The 21,373-nt window shown below is 35.4% G+C and overlaps 1 protein-coding gene and 1 non-coding gene across 2 annotated transcripts in view; both read right to left on the bottom strand.

The window, feature by feature from the left end:
• Positions 1-21,373, bottom strand: part of WDR64 (WD repeat domain 64) — a 152,920-nt gene that overhangs the window by 42,764 nt on the left and 88,783 nt on the right. Inside the window, exons 15-18 of the mRNA XM_027122460.1 lie at positions 5,041-5,171; positions 2,315-2,416; positions 1,058-1,127; positions 94-130 (exon numbers count right to left, since the gene is read on the bottom strand). Of these exons, the coding sequence (XP_026978261.1) occupies positions 94-130; positions 1,058-1,127; positions 2,315-2,416; positions 5,041-5,171 (340 nt within the window). The remainder of the gene's footprint in view (positions 1-93; positions 131-1,057; positions 1,128-2,314; positions 2,417-5,040; positions 5,172-21,373) is intronic.
• Positions 18,259-18,364, bottom strand: LOC113628687 (U6 spliceosomal RNA). The gene has a single exon (XR_003436181.1). It is a non-coding gene; the product is annotated as a U6 spliceosomal RNA (small nuclear RNA).

Consider the following 21,373-nt stretch of genomic DNA (forward strand, 5'->3'; position numbering starts at 1 on the left):
AAAGAATATATGTTAATTAGAAGTATTCTATCACCTAAACTCCCTATTGCAAAGGAATTGTTTTATAAGGAAGAGAGGAGATTTCATACCGACCTTTAACCTCACTGTCATGTATGCTCTGTTTGCTTTCCTGAATTTGGGGAGAAAAAGATAATATTTCTATGACATTGGAAGGAAATGAGATATATCGGATGAATAGATTTTTTTCATAGTTAAATTTATATCTCTAAGCATTAGGTTTAAAGTTTGTTTTTTTTTAAGGATTAGGTTTAAAGTTATTTTTTAATTAATTCTTTGAAAAGGTGTATTAAGAGATTTTCATGCTCATAAATAGGGTGTTTGTAACACAACCTTTTCCTAGTGGCTCCGGTGTAGCATAATAACGAGAATAGTTAAATACCTAGTTCATGCTGTGTTCTTGGTGTATATGATCTCTAATTCCATTCACAACCATGCCAGTTAGGTTTTATTATTCCCTTGTTATTGATGAAGAAACAGAAACTCAGAGACATCTCTAAAGCTAATCAGATAATAAATGGAGCGCTTGGATTTAAGTGCAAGTCTGTCTGACACACATCTTTACAAGTTTATTTTTTTCCACTAAGCTAGTGCTTTTAAAATAATTTATGCAGTGAAAACTTTCCTTCAGACAAAATCCTAACTAGAAATGAAATGTGTAAAAATATATAAAATTGGAACTGAGAACACAGTTTGAAAACCATGGCATTACATTACATTATGTAATTACATGCTGTCTCTTCCCTCTGTGAAATGTGTGTAATTGTGTAATACTTTTTAGCAAAAGAGATAGTCTAAAATTATTATTTTATGAACTTAAAAGTAGCCTATGTAATTTGTTTTCTTCATGATTATTTGCAGATATAAAAGCTTTGAAAAAATAGGAAAAAAAGATGAAGACAGTTTAGACATTGCTTTTTAGGGGAAACAAAAAAGTTTTTACATATATGCAGGGGAGGGACTTATATGCAACAAATCACTATTTTTGAACCAACATTGGGTATAACAGGAAGACATACTCTCCTTATTTCTTGCTTACCTTACTACTCTGTGGACCCTTGCTAGACTCACATTGGGATGAAGAACATATGGAATCCTGACTTGATCTCCTACAAGGAGAGGGAGGAAGCCCGAAGAGGAAGAGTTAAGATAATCTATCATACTCAAAGGGTGCTCTCCTCTGTTTTAATTTCAGGTGATTACTCTTGCCATCATCTGTGCATTCTGGTGTGCATACTGTGGATACTGCCTGGGTGTGGGAAATAAAAATCTGCTCTGTCCCACTGTTAAGGCTAGATTTTGTCCCAGAGGCTCTGACACTGAAATGGTGGCGAGTGGGGTGGCAGTGTGGAGGCCTGGAAAACCTGGTAACTTCTGCTCTACAGTTTCCAATTCTGCTAGAATGGGCTGAAAACTGGCTTAGGGTTCTGGTGCAGATATATATAGATGAGGTCCTAAAAATATTCTCAGAATAAGAACATTTCAAGTCAAGGAGTAGGGAAGGTGTTACATTCTGGCTCACTTCTGGATGATGATAGTACAGAAGCCTTTGATTTCTCTCCAGAGATGTGTTTACCATTGCCTATTGTTTACTGAAATCAGAGCTCTCAAGCAAATATAAACAGGAAATTCACCTTTTCTTAAAATTAAAAAAAAAAATCAGTCTTCCCTGGTGGCGCAGTGGTTGAGAGTCTGCCTGCCGATGCAGGGGACGTGGATTCGTGCCCCGGTCCGGGAAGATCCCACATGCCGCGGAGCGGCTGGGCCCGTGGGCCATGAGCCATGGCCACTGAGCCTGTGCGTCCGGAGCCTGTACTCCGCAACGGGAAAGGCCGCAACAGTGAGAGGCCCGCGTACCGCAAAAAAAAAAAAAAAAAAAAAAAATCCCCTGCTCTCTCAGAAATGAAGATTGCTCAGCTATAGTAGATGTCATATGAAAACTGCTGCCATATGATCTTTCATATTTGCCATATAAATCCTTTTTTCTGCTTTACATAAGTGCTCATAGAGTTGTCTTTTGGCTACAAATATGGTCAAGTGAGCATTTTCCCTCTCTGCTACTGTTGTAAAGGGAGATGTGGTAAGGGAAATTAGATCCCCACACAGCAAATTAAATCTTCCTGGGGACCATCCACTTACAAAAACAATAACAGGGAAGAAAGCTGAAGCCAACTAGTCAGCCCAACTATGTCTTCCATCAACTGTACCTTCCTAAATGCTGGGATGAAGAGAATTCTTTTTATATCATCCACATAAGTCCCAGACAGTATTTCTTGATCAGTAAGTATTGAGTTACCTTGCACATTCAGGTTTACGAAAGAGAAACAGTATGTCATTAATTCTAAAGCGTTTAGGATCCAAGTCAGGGTCCACAGTGAAGCAATCTTCAGGTCTGTACCTAGGAATAAGCATACATTTACATGATAAAAATTTACAAATGTGCTAATTTACATTACTATATCATATATCCCATGCAGAACTAATCAACTCCTGAAATGTTCATTGAATATGGAGAGAAAACCCAGAGGTATAGCATTGGAACATACTTTCCTTAATAAGTTTCTGTATAACATGATCTTTTAGTGCTTAGAAGTCTTTTAAGTCAATTAGCTTGTCTATTTTTTCAACCTATAGTTCACAGAGTGAGCTCATATAACTTCCTGGTAGTTTCATACAGTTTAAAGAATAGATTTCTACTCTTTGAATAAGTAGAGTGAGAAATTTGAATAAAATGTAGTTACTACCTTCAAGTAGCTTATAATTAAGTGGAGAAGAAAAGCAGGTAATTTGATGATCACACTATTCTTGCTGCTTGAGTCTCCCATTAGCCCAGATTCCCAAGAACACCTTCCTAGGCCATTTCCTGGGAGCAGAGCGATGGTCTTCCACTGCCTGTCCTGGCACTTCATGGTAGGCTGTTAAGCCACACTTGACATTCCTTATAGCAAATAGACCTTGTAGCAAACTGTTCTTTTTCCTTTAGTGGAAATTGCCTCTGCTAATTTGGACAGATAAGTGATGAAGGACCTCCTGGAGAGTGAACCAAGCTCAAAAGAGGAGCTTGTGAGTTTGATGACTTGTTGAGCTCCAACTTTTTACATATTTCTGCTCTGCAGGTAAACTGAATAGTGAAGTGGACTATTCATTAGCAACAACAATTTCTAGTTTGCATCCAAAAAAAGGCATGGTGCTTTGAACAGAAAGAGAAAGCTTATTTCTCCTGACTGGTGAAGGGATCTTAAAGCAAAGTTTGAGGTAGAAGTAGAGATGGCCCCCACCAGGAATATGGAAACCATGTTCAACTTTAGAGTCTTTAAACTAGGCCTAAATTACCTTGGACAGTTCTGTGTTAAATTATATGCTATGTGAAATACTCCAGTGATTCTAAATCAATCGTTTTTGTATAATCATTTTGTTATAGGAAGAGGACACTGTGTATGACCCATTACCGTCAGTTATTTTTCTTTGACTGGGTATTGGATTTGCATGCATCCCTTGGTAAAATGCGTAGCACTTCAACAAGGAAGATCTTCACCTTTGAATTGGGAATATTCTCAGGGGAGCTGCCCTCTCTTTTAAGCTGTGGCAGTAGGACTATTTTCTCTGCCTTTTTAGTCTATATGTTTTCCCTAAGTAGTGAGTCATACACAAGCTGACACAATGTGAGAACTGAATTAATAAGAAGGTGAGGACTTGTGCAGTGTATATTGATATAGGAATAAAATGACAAGTATACAGTCTGTGAGAAAAGCCTAAGGGCGAGGGTTGAAGGGAAGGAACTGAAGGATGACAGGAATTCTAGCAGCAGGGCCTAGTAGAACCTGAGCTGAGGTACAGAGGAGGGGTCTTCCGAAACAGATACTTCAGCTAAAGGTTCAAAGGAAAATATACCCAGAATCAAAAAGGAAAGGACTATTTCCTCCCAAAACTTGGTTGAAAATGAAAACTCTGACATAGACTGGAAAGGGTCATGGAGTCCAGGTAGATGTATGCAAGGTACTATAGCTAGACAGGCAGAGATTTCTTTTGCTTTTTTTTCTTCTTTTCCCTTGTCCTCTTTGACTCTCTTCTCTCCTCCTTTTATACCTCTTTCCTTCCCCCAAATGCTTAGATAGAATTGATTTTCTTTTTAATTCATTGTTCTTGGCTATCTTGTACCTCAAAGTACAATTTTACAAACTCTCTTGATATAAGGTGTTCATACAAGGCCCTTGCTTAGAGCCCAATTACACAGCTGGGGAAAGCTTATTATTTATAATCCATCCATAACAAATAATACAATGTTACATTATTTTCTTTATAACCAATGGTAAGGACATTTAGAAATGGATTGCAAGGGGAGGGTAAAGTTTGTGGAACAGAGCAAATCTAATTGGTTGAGATGTAGAATTACATATGTCATGCCCTTGTTAATATTGACCTGTAGTAATGTGTTGGGGTGGTGAATAAGAAGGAAAACCCCTCTTGAATACTTCTCACCATTTGACTTTGGTGACTGAGTAGATAGTGGTGTCAATGGGAATACAGGAAAAGATGTTTTGGGGGAGGGTAGGTTGGGAAGAAGATTTGGGTATGTGGGACTTTAAGGGTCTTGTTGGCAATCCAGATGTTGTAATTGCCAGTAGGCAATTGGATATGTGTGCTTGAAGCTATGAGATTATTATTTAAAATTATTATGTATTTAAGTATTTGTTAAGGTTATGAATTTGGACAAGATTATACATGGAAAGCATGTACATACTCTAGTACATACTCAAGAAGAGTAAATGTAAAAGCACTTGGGAATACATATACTTAAGATTCACTTTATTCATATCATTCTGGGATTTAGACACTTAAAACATAGTCTCCTCGTGAGCATAACCTCCAGGAAAGCCTCCTTGAAAGAGTTATCATCCCTTTTATTTATTGCTTTTTTTTTTAAGTATTTATATTTTTAAGTATTGAATGTTACTCTGGCTTTTCTGCAGCTCAATTTTTTATGGAAATGATTATATTATTTAAGGAAACAATGCAACTCACACTTCTTTGACAGTAGATGTTACAAAATTCCATAAGATGATCACACCATTTAAGGTTCCGGCAGCTATCAAATTATATCCTTCTACTTGTAATAGATCAATGCAGTTCACTTCTATACTGATGGCAGGATTCTGAAGAAGGAAGGAAACAGACTCAATGACCATAATGAAAACAGTATCTAAGCACAGTACAAACACAATGTGCACACTTTATTATTCTGTCATTAACTTAAAACAAAAAATATATATATTTAAATTCTAAAGCATGAAAGTTAGTAAAAGCTAAATTCTTTTGGCATAAAATATTTTAATTTGTAGAATTTATTAAAACAACAAAAATATAGTCTCCTTCTCTACTGTCTTCTTCCTTCAGCGGTAACTACCAACCATTAAATTACCTTCCCAGCTTTCTCTCCTTTTCAAACTTCTTGAAAGAATATTCTATATTAGCTGTTTTAACTTACCTTCCTTTCACCCATTGTCTGACTTCTGCTCCATGCCACTCTATGAAAGCTTTTTCTAATTATCACTAAAGACTTTCTACTGCCAGTGCTATTTGATACTTTCCAATTGTCTTGCCTCAAGTACTTTTTTGGTACCTACTATGTTAGGTTCTTAGAATATACAGCCAAACAGAATGTCGGTGACCTGGCAAAACTTATAATACAATTCAAGAATTCAGATAAAGTGTTGATTACTGTACAGTTTTTTTTTTGGAGAGTTATGTTTTATTTGACAGACATACTGAGGACTTCAAGCCCAGGAGGCAGCATCTCAAGTAACCCTGAGAAAACTGCTCCAAGGAAGTGAGGGGAGAGCTAGGATATATAGGAGTTTTCCAACAAAGAGCAACAAAAGATTACTGTTAATAGAAGAAAAGCTAGATATCTCAATTTAAAGAATTTAGTGCTTTTCTATATGTGGGAAGATGCAAGAGTCTGGACTCACTGAGATCATTCCTTTGATATACACCTCAGCTACCTGGGGCCAGTATCCAGTGTTTTTACATCCTGAGTTTCCTCAGGGCTCAACTTCAGGAGTGGTTGTAGTCTGATGCCTGCTAGATGGCAAATATTCTTTGTTCCCTTCCTGAGTTCCCTCAGGACTAACCAGCTCACCATCAGAGATGACTGCAATTATTGATGACTGTGATATATTTTTTACTGATATGGCAGGACATATTTGATTTCTTAGTTCCTCCTCTTGGTCTGAAATTTGAGCGATACTTGGGAGACATTTCATGACCAATTTTTGTCCCACAGTGCTCAGAGTTTCTTCCCAGATCAGGCAAAAATTTTTGTTGATATGTCACTCCAGGTGCTAATTTCTGGATTAGGCCCTGTTGATAATTACAGATTCTCTGGATCCTCTGTCTTACTAGTCTATTATGATTCATGAAATGTTTTACCTTTTTGCTTCTTCCTATACCTAGAATCACACTATTACTAGGTCCATCCAATCTCTACAAATGACCCAATTTCATTCCTTTTTATGGCTGAGTAATATTTCATTGTGTATATGTACCACATCTTCCTTATCCATTCATCTGTCATTGGGCATTTAGGTTGCTTCCATGACCTGGCTATTGTAAATAGTGCTGCAATGAACATTGGGGTGCATGTTTCTTTCTGAATTATGGTTTTCTCTGGGTATATGCCCAGGAGTTGGATTGATGGGTCATATGGTAATTCTATTTTTAGCTTTTTAAAGAACCTCCATACTGTTCTCCATAGGAGCTGTATCAATTTACATTCCCACCAACAGTGCAAGAGGGTTCCCTTTTCTCCATACCCTCTCCAGCATTTGCTGTTTGTAGATTTTCTGATGATGGCCATTCTGACCAGTGTGAGGTGATACCTCGTAGTTTTGATTTGCATTTCTCTAACAATTACAATTACTTTATGAGTTGTAAATGTGATCTATGTCCTCAAGATGTTTAGCTAACATCATCAATTTTGTTGGAGGCCTGGTGACAGTAAGAGACAACAACCTTATAAAATAGACAGGATATAAGTAATACAGCTAGTAACATTGAGAAAGTCAATAGTGCAACAGGGAGACACAAAGCATAAACAACTTGGAAACAAAGAACAAATTAAAACAAATATTATAATCCAGTTGCAATAAACCATCAAGTTCACAAGAGAGCCACCTGGAGAAGCCAAATTCTGGATTAATCAGGTAGAGAGAAAAAGTTAAATGTTTCATCTTTTTTTACAAAGGTATACTTTATCAACTTGTTGTAGGACATAGCATAAGAAGAAAGATTTTTTTGGAAAACAAAGATTAAAGCTAGTATATTTTACAAAAAGTCATAACGTTATAAACTATAATTTTTAGTTCATTTGGTCCCATGAAATTAATTTCTGTTGATCTGGATGAAGTCATCAGATTTTCCATTAGAGTTTTGTCATTTGTTCCTCAGTTCAGTGGTGTTATCTAAAGGCTATCAGAGGCTTATATTTGTTTAAAACAAGTCCATTTTATGAGTCTTCTTGAAGATCCTCATTTTTGTAAAAGCATCAGAGTAAAATAATGATTGTCTATAAAAGACAAAACTTAAAATAGCATGGTTAAAGATTTGAATACAATGCAATTGGCAAGAAACTTGGATATTTCTGTGACATATAACATTTTAAGATAATCACTAGAATTATGACTGATAACATATCAGAGCATATCAGATTTTAGGAATTTAATATAAATTTTGGAATATGTGTATTAATGACATTTATCCATACATTATAAGCTAAGGTTCATCTCCAATCACTTGGCAATGTTAAGTAATTTAACATACCAAATAAACTTAATTAGTTTAATATTTCTCTCGGAGATATCTCAGGGTTCCTTCAAAGCCCTTCGAAGCAACCCAGGGTCAGCTGGAGGCTAAAAGAACTTTAGTTAGAGTTTGATATTTAGGAAGTTTGTTAAAAATATAAAAAAGGTTTTAAAATGCAACAGGATCATAGGTCACTGCAAAACAATACTTATTCATTTAACCAAAGTCACAAAAATATTAAAAACAAAACAAAACAAATACAGATCACTTAAGGGCACAGAAACTCACACAATCTGTTATCAAAAAGGAGCACTCTAAGAAACTTTTTTCAAATTCCAGTCTTGTACTAGCTTACCTAACAACAAAATCCATTAACTTAATTAACTTCAGTCTAAAATTAGTTAATCCTGAACATGCATAAAACTTCAGAGTTCCTTTCCATAATCTCTCATCACTTTCTGTATCCATATTTGTTCATCCCTTATCTTTCCATCCAAAAACAACTAGCTCTAAGACATACTTTCCCCCAGTAAAATATAATTCCATTCCTCATAACTTCTTTACTGAAAACACACATTCTACTTTCCTACAGTATACTGGAATGTTTCCTTATTATTCCTATTCACTTTAATTACATGTTTAAATGAGAATCCTCAACTCTTAAAAACCTTAATTTCTAGTGAAAACTAAGAGGTAAGCAATTATGAACTGTATTTTACGTTAGCATTCTGTAGATTGGTAAACATAATACCAGTGATAATTTCTTAAAAAACATTTGTTTTCTTATAGAGAACATCTCAGGGTGGCACCAAACATATTTATTTATAGTCCTAAATACCTTTAGTTTCTCTGTTTAGTAATTGATGTCTCAGTATCTTATGTTACTGAGAATCAGCTAGCTGGGAATCACCTAGCTATTTAATAAACTTCCATCACTTAAATTAAGCAACACTAGAACTTTGTTACCAAATATCTGGAGAGATCACTTTAAGTAGACATTTCTAAAATATTATTATTTTTAAAGTTAACCAAAAAGCTTTTTATCTCAGTTAAATTTACTACAAAGTTTTATCATATCAAGTTATTTTTCTTGTAATAGATATAATAAGGTCTTATATGACTTCTATTAAACCTAGGCACAATAAAATATTATACTTAATGTTGATGACTCTAAAGACATGTCTATTAGATCAACAGATTTTAACTTTAATACCAGGTATCAACCTAATATTGAATATTTCCCAGTTCACATGAACCTGAAAGTCATTTTAGCCAGTTTCTTTCCTATTTAATTTGTATGTGCTTAGTTTAAAATTGAGCTCTTTATAAATTCAATTCTGAAAATACCTTCCAGAGGTAGAGCTATCTCATATGTATAATGTGTACACAGATATATAAACAGGCAAAGCTAGAGATCTCATGGCTTCACTAAAAAATAAATAAATAAAAAACCAGTTATGAATCAGGTATTACAATATAAACTTACTAGTTTACAAAGAACAGTTGGAAGACATTAAAGTTGTTTGCTCAGATGACTAAGGCTTTACTATTTGTAAAGTTTGGTTTGAATTTTAAAACTGTCACTTTGTCATTTTTTTCCTCTTGGTGTCAGGTTCTGCCTGATTGAGCTAATTAGGCTCAGTCTCAGCTCCTTGTGACTTGAATTTACATTCTGGTTTGTAAAGATTTGCAAGAGAAAGACAGTTGCTTTTAATTCCCCAAAGAACAGGTCTGTCACCTAATGGATACTAAAAGATTGACTTGCCCAGCTATATTTTATATCAGTGAGAAGATTTCTAACTAAACTGAAATTTATGAGCTCTATGTTCTAGAACATTAGAGTTTAGTTTATCATACATTCAAAAGCTTGTATAAGGCATTCAGCAAAGACCTTCTTTCTGAGTTTACAAGTTAAACCCAGAGCAAAATCACTATTTTTATTTTTATTAGCTCTTGAATGTTAGTTTCCAGGTTTTACTTTTTGTATGGCTCAGGTACCCCTATCGGTTTCCTTTAATATGTTCAATTAATATTTCCTGAGGGGCAGATCTATATGCCTTGTCTTATAATACTGATAGGGACAGAGTAAAGGGACAAACTAGATGATTAAATAGTTAATCCCACTAGGGGATTATAAGTAAAGAAAAAATATGGGGGACCCCTGTAAGTTGATGATCACTCAAGAAAGTAGGTTTGCTCAACCACAAAACCAATCAGGCTTGCTTAGCAACAAAACCATGCAGCAGAAGCATGAGACATGCCCCAAAACAATAAAACAATTGTGGCATGAGACCCACATCTTGCCCAGCAAGCTCAGTAAGTTATAATCCTTGGGACATGTTCTCTACACACATGAAAAACAATAATTTATGGAAAGGTGACATTTCAAAGTGAAAGACCCTCATTGTACTGAGACATGGAATAATTTTTCCATAGTGCCATGACAGTCCCAGCTTGACCATATAGGGACAAGAAAACTCCCCTGCCCAACCTGGAGGAGGAGCTGATGATGGAAGCTTGATGTCTACTCAAGAATGAGGAATAAGTTGGTCTTTTCCCCCTCGCCATTTTTCCTTTGATTATAAAACTGTAACCCACTATGTTCTCCGGGCAGCACCCTCTCACCCACCCACTTGTAAGCCTCACAAGCTTCCTATGCTAATAAATCACTTCTTATCTATCACTTTGCCTCTCACTGAATTCTTTCTGCACTGAGTCATAAAGACCTGGAGCTCTTCAGAGCCCCCTGAAACACAACCTAGTGATTCAATACCACACAGAGGAAGAATTCCCCAGTGAAACATGCCTATCCTGCAATATAATTAAATAAAGAGACATAACCATCTTACATAAAGCCCATTTAAATATATCAATTTTATACACTTTCATCTCAATTCTGTCACTTTTTATACCTTTAGTTTTCATTAGGATCCAATCAACAAACTTTGATCTTACAGGAGGTGTTCTAGAAGTTTTTCTTTCTTTTTATTCCCTGCCCATTTAATCTATTTTTATATAAAAGGCTCTGGGATCCCCAGAGAGGGTTGAGCCAAGGAACTCAGGTGCTTTGGCCCAACTGTTGCCCCAAATACTTGCTGGTCAGATATCTCAGTGTAAATTTTTTTCAGCTCTTAATATATGTATATTTTAAACTAGGATAAGTAGACTTGTTGGCTTTTAATGTTGAGGACCTGTAGGGAGTCCTTTTTGGCCCATTTAACCTTAGGTAATCACATAAATATTCATTTTATTTATCCCATTTTAAATAACTATCTAAAGATTTCTTTATTCATTTGAGATGTCTTTTTAAAAATTTCTACCTTGCTGGAAAAAGTATCTAGACTTTCTTACATGTTCTTTTCCTGTTAACATTAATTTATTCCAATGTTTTTATTAACATCTGTAAGAGCTATTGAGGGGAAGCAAAGACCACAAATAAAGCTTCCCAAATCTGTTTTTCTTTGTTTGATTCAAGCTAAGGAAGTTCTTAGGTTAACCATTAGATATATTTCTTTTTTCCACCTTTAATTTGATTTTTGTTTTTATAGGTACCAATAAAACAGCTGTTTATAATGAGAGCACTCTAGAAAATCCACCAATTTAGAAGTTTCTTCAATTTAAAGGATCCGTCATTTGGCCATTAATGAAATATTTTAATAGTGATTCAAACCAATAAGATGCAAGAGGCTTCCCTATAAGAGAGTGGAGAAAGATGTCACCTAAGTAAGATCCAGAAAGTTTACTCTCAAAAATAGTATGGCAGAGGTCAGGTTTTCACACACACACACACACACACACACACACACACACACACAGAATGCTCTAGGAAGATCAGCTAGAACATTTACATCTCCAAGATACAGAAAGAGAAATGCAAGTTCCCTCTAGAAGGCCTTTGTTTAAAGTCAGAACTCTGAAAAGATACTTTTGTCAAGCCAGCTTTTTAAACTTAACTTCATATGCCATAAAAGAGCCCCCTTATTTTTAGAGTAAGATTTCCTTTAATTCCCAATTAAGTAAGTACTTGTAAGTTTTGTACATACATAAACCTGGCTGGGGGTATTAGTTGGAGGCTGGCAATCTGTCGTCCTTTTTCTTTTGTTCTGAAAGCTTTATTTCCCATTCTGAGGTGAATTTGTTGAAATAAAAATTGCTAGTGATGATCATGTGCAATGTGATGATTGTGATGATCATGTGGTGGGCCAATTGCTGCTTGAGATCTTAACTCCTATAGGCTTTTGCCCCAGAGTTGTTTCAGCCCCCTCTTACATTTCTCAGGTTCTCCCGGTGGCATATAAGACCACCATGGGTGCTCAGATCATGGGATGGCCAGTTCTTATTCACATCCCGGGTTGAGCAGGTTGTTAATTAAATTAGTGGGTTTCCCTATAGGACAGCTGCATGGTCTTGCCTCCACCATTCCTGCAAGTTTCTCATTCACCTGAGAAAGCTGTTGCCGGCCAGGAGGAGACAGTCTGTTCTTCAGAGTTCAGAAGCTCTTATAAGATTTATGTTTTATTTCAACAAACTCTATTAAGGTAGCCAATTCAAGGAAAAATGACAGGTCAGTCTTCCCCCTAATTACTCAGTCCAGTCCAACCTTACTCGGTGTTTAACTGAGCAACGTCTTTCCAGTCTTTAAACTGAGGATAAACCACTCAGTGTCTAAACTGAGCAAAAATCTTCCCAGTGCCTTTTACACTGAGGGTAACCCAGGTACCTCTTCTTGAAACTGAGTTTCAAGGGTAACCTACTCCTCCAGAGAGGAGTTTAACACCACCGAATAAAACTTAGGATCATCAACCAATAACGGGAGAGCCTAGAACCAGGAGAGGCTCATCCGAATTCATCTGGACTCCCCGAGGATGCGAATAGGCATGAGGTCTCTGCTGGTACCAAGGCTCCAGATCCTCGTAGAGTTCAGGTGAAGGAAAGAAATCAGCTCTGGGTTCCTTATCCATAGTCACCATAAATGTCGACTAAAAAAAATAGACACAATCTAAAAGTTGAGAGTTATGTTTTATTTGGTGGACATACTGAGGACTTCAAGCCTGGGAGGCAGCATCTCAAGTAATCCTGAAAAATCTGCTCCTGATTACTGTACAATTTGAAAGTGCTATATCAGCGATATAGGCAAGACTTGGGAACATCTAAATAAGATTAGAGGTCTATTCTTATCATTGTCAATTGCTCTCTCTTTCCTGAAACTTCTTACTCTCTTGACATGCTCGGCCCTGGACTTTCTTGGTTTTGCTTGTGTCTATATAATCCTTCATTTTCTGTTTCTAACTCAGTACCTTCTTACTCTACCAACATCTTAAATATTTATATCCTTAGGGTTTACCTCCAGCCCATTTTCTTTTTCTTTTTTTTTCTAACTCTCTCTGGGCAATCTCATCCTCTTATGTTTTATTTATTTTTTGAATTAATTTATTTATTTTGTTGCGATACGTGGGCCTCTCACTGTTGCGGCCTCTCCCGTTGCGGAGCACAGGCTCCGGATGCAGCAGGCTCAGCAGCCATGGCTCACGGGCCCAGCCGCCCCGCGGCATGTGGAATCTTCCCGGACCGGGGCACGAACCCGCGTCCCCTGCATCGGCAGGCGGACTCTCAACCACTGCGCCACCAGGGAAGCCCTCCTCTTATGTTTTAATAATCATCCTCTTACGTTAATGACCTAATAATCTAGTCCAGTCCTCTCCCACAAGCTTCAGGCTTATATATCTAATTACTTAGAAATTTTACAAGTATCTCAAAGTTAATATGTCTAACTTATCACTTTCTTTAAGCATTTTCCTTCATTCTATTCTATATCTTATTGGGTAGCACCACTTCCTAATTCATCATGCAAGTTAGAAATCTTGGAGCTGTATTGATTCCTTTTTTTCTCTCAGGACCTTCTCCTGACTGCATGGTATCCATCACTAACTAATCAATTGCAAGTTCTGCTACTTTTATCACCTAAATATTTTTGGAAACCTCTCCTTCTACCATCCCCACTATCATGGTCTTATATCTTTTAACTAAAATGGTACCTTATTACCTGAATCTTCTGCCTTTAGTCTTGTCCATTTGAATCTGCCATTAAAGCAGCATCAAATCTGCTACCACAACACAAATCTGATCATGACTTTTCTCATTTAAAGCCTTTCAATTGTTTTCCATTTCTTATAGGATATTCAATCTCCTTAATAACACTGAGAATGATCCAGGCTCTACCTCTCTGTCTGTCTCCATCTTCTACCACTTATTTCAGGCACACTGAAATACTTGTAGCTATCCCTAGAAAACCATGCAATTTCTTACCTCTGTGATTTTTTAAATTTATATTTTTATTGAAGTATAGTTGAATTACAATGTTGTGTTAATTACTGCTGTACAGCAAAGGGACTGTACACTTTAGGGTCTTTGCTGCTTACTGATTTTCTTTCTGGAAGATCTGTCCATTGAAGTCAGCATTAAAGTCAACTACTATTATTGTATTCCTGTCAATTTCTCCCTTTATCTCTGTTAGTATTTGTTTTATGTATTTAGGTGCTCCTATACTGGGTGCATATATATTGAGTGTGATATCCTCTTCTTGCATTGATCTTTCTTTGTCTTTCTTTAGGGCTTTTTTAAAAAAATGAAGTATAGTTGATTTACAATGTTGTATTAGTTTCTGGTGTACAGCAAAGTGATATATATATATATATATATATATTCTTTTTCATATTCTTTTCCATTCTTTTTCATATTCTTTTCCATTGTGGTTTATCACAGGATATTGAGTATAGTTCCCTGTGCTATACAGTAGGACCTTGTTTTTTATACATTCTATATATAATATAGAATGCATCTGCTAATCCCAAACTCCCACCCAACCCTCTCCCACTCCCCTTTCCCTTGGCAACCACCAGTCTAGTTTCTATGCCCCTGATTATGTTTCTGTTTCATACAAAGTTTCATTTGTGTCATTATAGATTCCACATATAAGTGATGTCATATGGTATTTGTCTTTTTCTGACTTACTTCACTTAGTATGATAATCTCTAGTTGCATCTATGTTGCTGCAAAAGGCATTACTTCATTCTTTTTAATGGCTGAGTAATATTCCATTGTATATATGTACCACATCTTCTTTATCCATTCATCTGTCAATGGACATTTAGGTTGTTTCCATGTCTTGGCTCTTGTAAACAGTGCTGCAATGAACATTGGAGTGCATGTATCTTTTTGAATTATAGTTTTGTCTGGATATATGCCCAAGACTGGGTTTGCTGGATCATATGGTAATTCTATTCTCAGTTTTCTGAGGAAACTCCATACTGTTTTCCACAGTGGCTGTACCAACTTACATTCCCACCAACATTGTAGGAGGGTTCCCTTTTCTCCACACCCTCTCCAGCATTTGTTTTTTGTAGATTTTTTAATGATGGCCATTCTGACTGGCATGAGGTGGTACCTCATTGTAGTTTTGATTTGCATTTCTCTAATAATTAGCAATGTTGAGCATCTTTTCATGTGCCTATTGGCCATTTGTATGTCTTCTTTGGAGAAATGTCTATTAAAGTCTTCTACCCATTTTTTGATTTCTTTTTTTATATTGACCTGTATGAGCTGTTTGTATATTTTGGGAATTAAGACCTTGTCAGTTTCATCATTTTCAGATACTTTCTCCTATTCTGTAGGTTGTCTTTTCATTTTGTTTGTGGTTTCCTTTGCTGTGCAAAAGCTTGTAAGTTTGATTAGGTCCCATTAGTTTACTTTCATTTTTTTTTCTGTTGCCTTGGGAGACTGACCTAAGAAAACATTGTTATGATTTATGTCAGAAAATGTTTTTCTTATGTTCTCTTCTAGGAGCTTTATGGTGTCATGTCTTATATGTTTAAGTCTTTAAGCCATTTTGAGTTTATTTTTGTGTATGGTGAGAGCGTGTGTTCTAAGTTCATTGATTTACATGTGGCTGTCCAACTTTCCCAACACCACTTGCTGAAGAGACTATCTTTATCCATTGTATGTTCTTGCCTTCTTTGTTGAAGATTAATTGACCGTAGGTGAGTGGGTTTATTTCTGGGCTCTCTATTCTGTTCCACTGATCCATATGTCTGTTTTTCTGCCAATAGCACTTTGTTTTGATTACTGTAACATTGTAGTATTGTCTGAAGTCTTGGATGGTTATGCCTCCTGCTTTATTCTTTTTCTTCAGGATTGCTTTGGCTATTCTGGGTCTTTTATGGTATGATATGAATTTTAGGATTATTTGTTCTAGTTCTGTGAAACATGTCGTGGGTAATTTGATAGGGATAACATTAAATCTATAAATTGCTTTGGGTAGTATGGCCATTTTAACAATATTAATTCTTTCAATCCAAGAACATGGAATATCTTTCCATTTCTCTGAATCCTCTTTTATTTCCTTTATTAATGTTTTATAGTACTCAGCGTATAAATCTTACACCTACTTAGTGAGGTTTATTCCTAAGTATTTTATTTTTTGTGTTGTGATTTTAAAGACATTGTTTTTTTAACATTCCCTTTTTAATATTTCATTGTTGGTGTAAAGAAATGCAACTGATTTCTGTATGTTAATCTTGTATCCTTATCATCTACATATAATGACAATTGTAACTTTTTCCTTCCAGTTTGGACACATTTTTTTTTCTTGTATGATTGCTGTGGCTAGGACTTCCAATACTATACTGAAGAGCAGTGGTGAGAGTGGGCATCCTTGTCTTGTTCCAGATTTTAGTGGGAAGGCTTTCAACTTTTCACCGCTGAGTATTATATTGGCTGTGGGTTTGTCATAAATAGCTTTCACTATTTTGAGATATGTTCCCTCTATACCCACTTTGGTAAGAGTTTTAATCATGAATAGATGTTGAATTTTGTCAAAGGCTTTTTCTGCATCTATTGAGATGATCATGTGGTTTTTGTGTTTTATTTTGTTGATGTAGTGTATTACATTGATTGAATTGTGTATGTTGAACCATCCTTGTGAACTTGGGATGAATTCCACTTGGTTGTGGTGTATGATCTTTTTTATGTGTTGTTGGATTCAGTTTGCTAATATTTTGTTGAGAATATTTGCATTCATCAAAGATATTAGCCTGTAATTTTCCTTTTTGGTGGTGTCTTTGTCTGATTTTGGTATCAGGGTGATGGTGGCTTCATAGAATGTCCTTGGGAGTGTTCCCTCCTCTTCAATTTTTTTGGAAGAATTTGAGAAGGATTGGTATAAGTTCTCCTTTGTATGTTTGGTAGAATTCACCTGTGAAGTCATCTGGTCCTGGACTTTTGTTTGTAGTGAATTTTAAAATTACAGATTCTATTTCAGTTGCAGGGATCAGTCTGTTCAAATTATCTATTTATTCTTTTTAAAAATTTTTATTTATTTTTTGGCTACATTGGGTCTTTGTTGCTGCATGTGGGCTTTCTCTAGTTGTGGTGAGTGAGGGCTACTCTTCATTGTGGTGCATGGGTTTCTCATTGTGGTGGCTTCTCTTGTTGTGGAGCATGGACTCTAGGCATGTGGGCTTCAGTAGTTGTGGCACATGGGCCCTAGAGCACATGGGTTTCAGTAGTTGCAGTGCATGGTCTCAGTAGTTGTGGTACACAGGCTTAGTTGCTCTATGGCATGTGGGATCTTCCTGGACCAGGGATCAAACTGACGTCCCCTGCATTGGCAGGTGGATTCTTAACAACTGAGCCACCAGGGAAGTCCCTATCTATTTATTCTTGATTCAGTTTTGGTGGACTGTATGCTTCTAGAAGCTTATCCATTTCTTCTAGGTTGTTGAATTTGTTGACATACAATTATTTGTAGTATTCCCTTATGGTTTTTTATATTTATTTTGTATATCTGTGTTCTCTCTCTTTTTTTCTTGGTGAGTCTGGCCAGAGGTTTGTCAATCTTGTTTATCCTTTCAAAGAACCAGTTCTTGGTTCTATAGACTTTTTCTGGGTTTTTTTAGTCTCTATTTTATTTATTTCCTTTCTGATCTTTATTATTTCCTTCCTTTTGCTGACTTTAGGTTTTATTTGTTCTTCTTTATCTAGTTCTTTTAAATGGTATGTTAGGTGGTTTTAGATTTTTCTTGTTTTTTTGAGGAAGGCCTGAATTACTCTGAACTTCCCTCTTATAACTCTTTTTGCTGCATCCCATAGATTTGTATGGTTGAGATTTCATTGTTATTTGTCTCAACGTATTTTTTAATTTCCTCTTTGATTTCATCATTGACCCATTGGTTTTTTAGTAGCATTTTGTTTAGCTTCCATGTAATTGCTTTTTTCTCATTTCTTTTTCTGTTGTTAATTTCTAGTTTCATGCTGTTGTGGTCAGAGAAGATGTTTAAGATAACTTCTATACTCTTAAATTTGTTGAGGCTTGTTTTGTGCCCTAGTATGTGGTCAGTCCTAGAGAATGTTCCATGTGCACTTGAAAAGAATGTGTATTCTGTGAAAAATATGGAACACTTTATGAATTTGCATGTCATCCTTCTGCAGGGGCCATTCTAGTCTTCTCTGTATCAGTCCAATTTTAGTATATGTGCTGTCAAGCAAGCACTGTGACATTTTTTCCACGTTACTCCTCCCCTTGGGATTCACTTTGTCTTCTCACCTCCCCTTAGAAACTCCCTTTCTGGGCCAAGCTAACTCTTGATTGTTCTTAAAGAACTAATTCAGCAACTATCTTCATCAGGAACCTCCTCTTCTTTCACCCCTGCACCCTGGCTCAACCCTCCAAGTTCTCTGCTACAATCCTATAATGCAGTAGTGCAGGTACCATACCTCATTAAACTTTGCATTCTGAATGCTAAGAATAGTGCTCGACACATAGTAGGTGTTCAATAAAAAGTGCTATTGATATATACAGTGACATAGACAAATCTAAAAAACATATTAAATAAACTTTAAATATATACTGTATGATTTCACTTACATGACATTCTAGAACAAGGAAAAACAAATCTATGGTGAAAAATATTAGAACAGTAGTTGTCTTTCAGTGAGGGGCAAGTATTGATGGGCAGGGGCATCAAAGTGTTTTTTTTTAATCTTGATAAGGGTTTGGATGTGTATATTCTTATTCAAATTCATTGAATAGCATACTTAAATTCTGTGCATTTATTATTTGTAAATTTCACTAAAAACACAACACCATAAACAAAGAGTGAACTCTAGTTAAAGATATATATACTGAAGTGTTTAAGGGTGATATGTACTGATATCTTCATCTTACTTTGAAATACATTTTTAAAATAAGGTGGATTGAAGGGTGAATTGAGGATGGATACATGAATACATCTGCAATGAGGCAAATATTGCAAAATGTTAAGAGTAAATTTTAAGTGGAGGGTAACACTGTCAACTGTTCTATATTTTTGAAATTTTTCATAATAAAATGTTGAGAAAGAAAAACTTATGAACCATGCTCTCTTCAGAAGAGAAGTTTTGTATGTAATTGCAGAGGCTTTTTAGATCCCTGGAAGTCCACCTATGAACAGATTATCCAAGGATCCCAGGTTAAGGGCTCTGGTTCTGTGACTCTGAGGATCTATTGTTAAAAACTTGTCAGGGAACACTTCTTTTTATCTGTGTGGAATATAAGATTGGTTCCTTTCAGTCTACTTACAATTTTGAAATTCAGAGAATATCCTGTAAAAAAAATAGTCTGATGATATATTTTCCTTATTTAGATTTTTAAAACAACAATTAGAGCAGCAAGAAAAAAGTTAACCAAGTGATGTCACCAGAGCAAGAAAAGAAGCTTAAAAAAAAACCTGTAAAAACAAAAAGCTGAAATTTTATTAACTGACATTGGAAAATCTAGTTAAGATTACATAATGTAAAAATGTTGAAATAATAATTAGCCAGAAAAAGTGAACAATTTTGTGACCTCTTGATATGACCCCAAACTTACCCTTTTTATTAAAATCTTGGAGAAGTTAAAACACCTAGCTATTTTTAGATAAATGAGAACATGAAATACTATTGGATTCCCTGAGTGGAGCCTGAAGAATATTTGTGATTATACCCAAGAGTAGTTTCTGATAAACTGTTGAACCTCATCTACACCCAGCTGCTCAGAAGTTAGAATTGCCATGGTAAAAATGACCATACACAAAATGAAAACATAAATAAGAAACTGGGAAATAATATTTGGAACTTCTATCACAAAGGACTAATATTCCTAATGCATATTCCTAATTATTTATACACGTGTGTATGTATTTTTATATTCCTAATATATAAAGAGCTTTTTAAAACATTAGAAAAGAGTAATCTAGATAGAAAAATAGACAAAGAATAGACAAGTGAGGCATATACATAAAAATATGCTCCACTTATTCATTACAATAGAAAAAACATACCAACTTACAATTTCCACCTATGATATTTGAACAAATCTAAAAGTTTGACACGGTACACTCTTGGTGAAGCTGTGGGGAAGTAAGCACTCTCATACGTTGTTAGTGGGAATATAAAATTGTGTAACTGATGTAGGGGAGAATTTGGCATTTACTTTGTGATGCAGCAATATCTCTTCTAGGAATCTATTTTAAAGATTAGATTCAAAAATTTGAAATGACATATGCATAAGGCTATTTGTTACAGCATTATTTATAATTGCAAAAAAATTGGAAACTACCCAAATGTTAACTCATAGGGGACTAGTTGAACAAACTATGGTACATCCAACTAACTGAAATAACATAGAGTTTTCAAAAAGAAAGATGAAATATCTGTACAACTATGTTCATACCTGCAGTAGCCAAAATGTGGAAGCAACTTAAATGTCCACCAATGGGTGAATTGTTAAATAATATGTGGTATATACATACAATGGAATATTATTTAGGCTTAAAAAGGGAGAACATTCTGACATATGCTCCAACATAAATGAACCTTGAAGACATTATACTAAGTGAAACAAACCAGTCACAAAAGCACAAATATGGTATAATTCCACTTACATGTGGTACCTAGGGTAGTCAGAGTCATAGAGACAGAATGTAGAATGGTGGGTGTCAGGGGCTGGAGGAGGGGGGAATGGGGAGTTATTGTTTAATGGGTATAGAGTTTTGGTTTTGCAAGATGAAAAGGGTTCTCTGGGTGATGAGGGTTGCACACAGTATGAATGTACTTAATACCACTGAACTCTATAACTAAAAATGGTTAATATGGTAAATTTTATGTTTTGTGTATTTTACCTTAAAATACACATCTTTTAAAAAGATGAACATTTCTATGTACTGTTTATAATGATCTCCAGAATATATTATTAAATAAAGTAAGCAAGGAATATAAGAATATGTACAGTATCTTAAAACTTGCTTGAGAAGGAGTGAGGGGATACACATAAGGATAAATATTAGATTATATTTTTAAAACACAACATTGGAAGCATAAATCAAAAATTTAAAAACAAAAGATTAACTATAGATTAGGAAAAGAATAGAAGGGACAGGAATGGAAGTTAGAATAAATCTCGTTTTGAAGATCTGATTTAAAATCTATTCAAATGTTTTACATAATAATTAGACAAAATTAAATTTTTAAAAAACAATACATT

This window comes from Aethalodelphis obliquidens, unplaced genomic scaffold (assembly GCF_003676395.1).
Source record: "Aethalodelphis obliquidens isolate GAN/ISIS:26980383/991018 unplaced genomic scaffold, ASM367639v1 scaffold24, whole genome shotgun sequence".
NCBI lineage: Eukaryota > Metazoa > Chordata > Mammalia > Artiodactyla > Delphinidae > Aethalodelphis > Aethalodelphis obliquidens.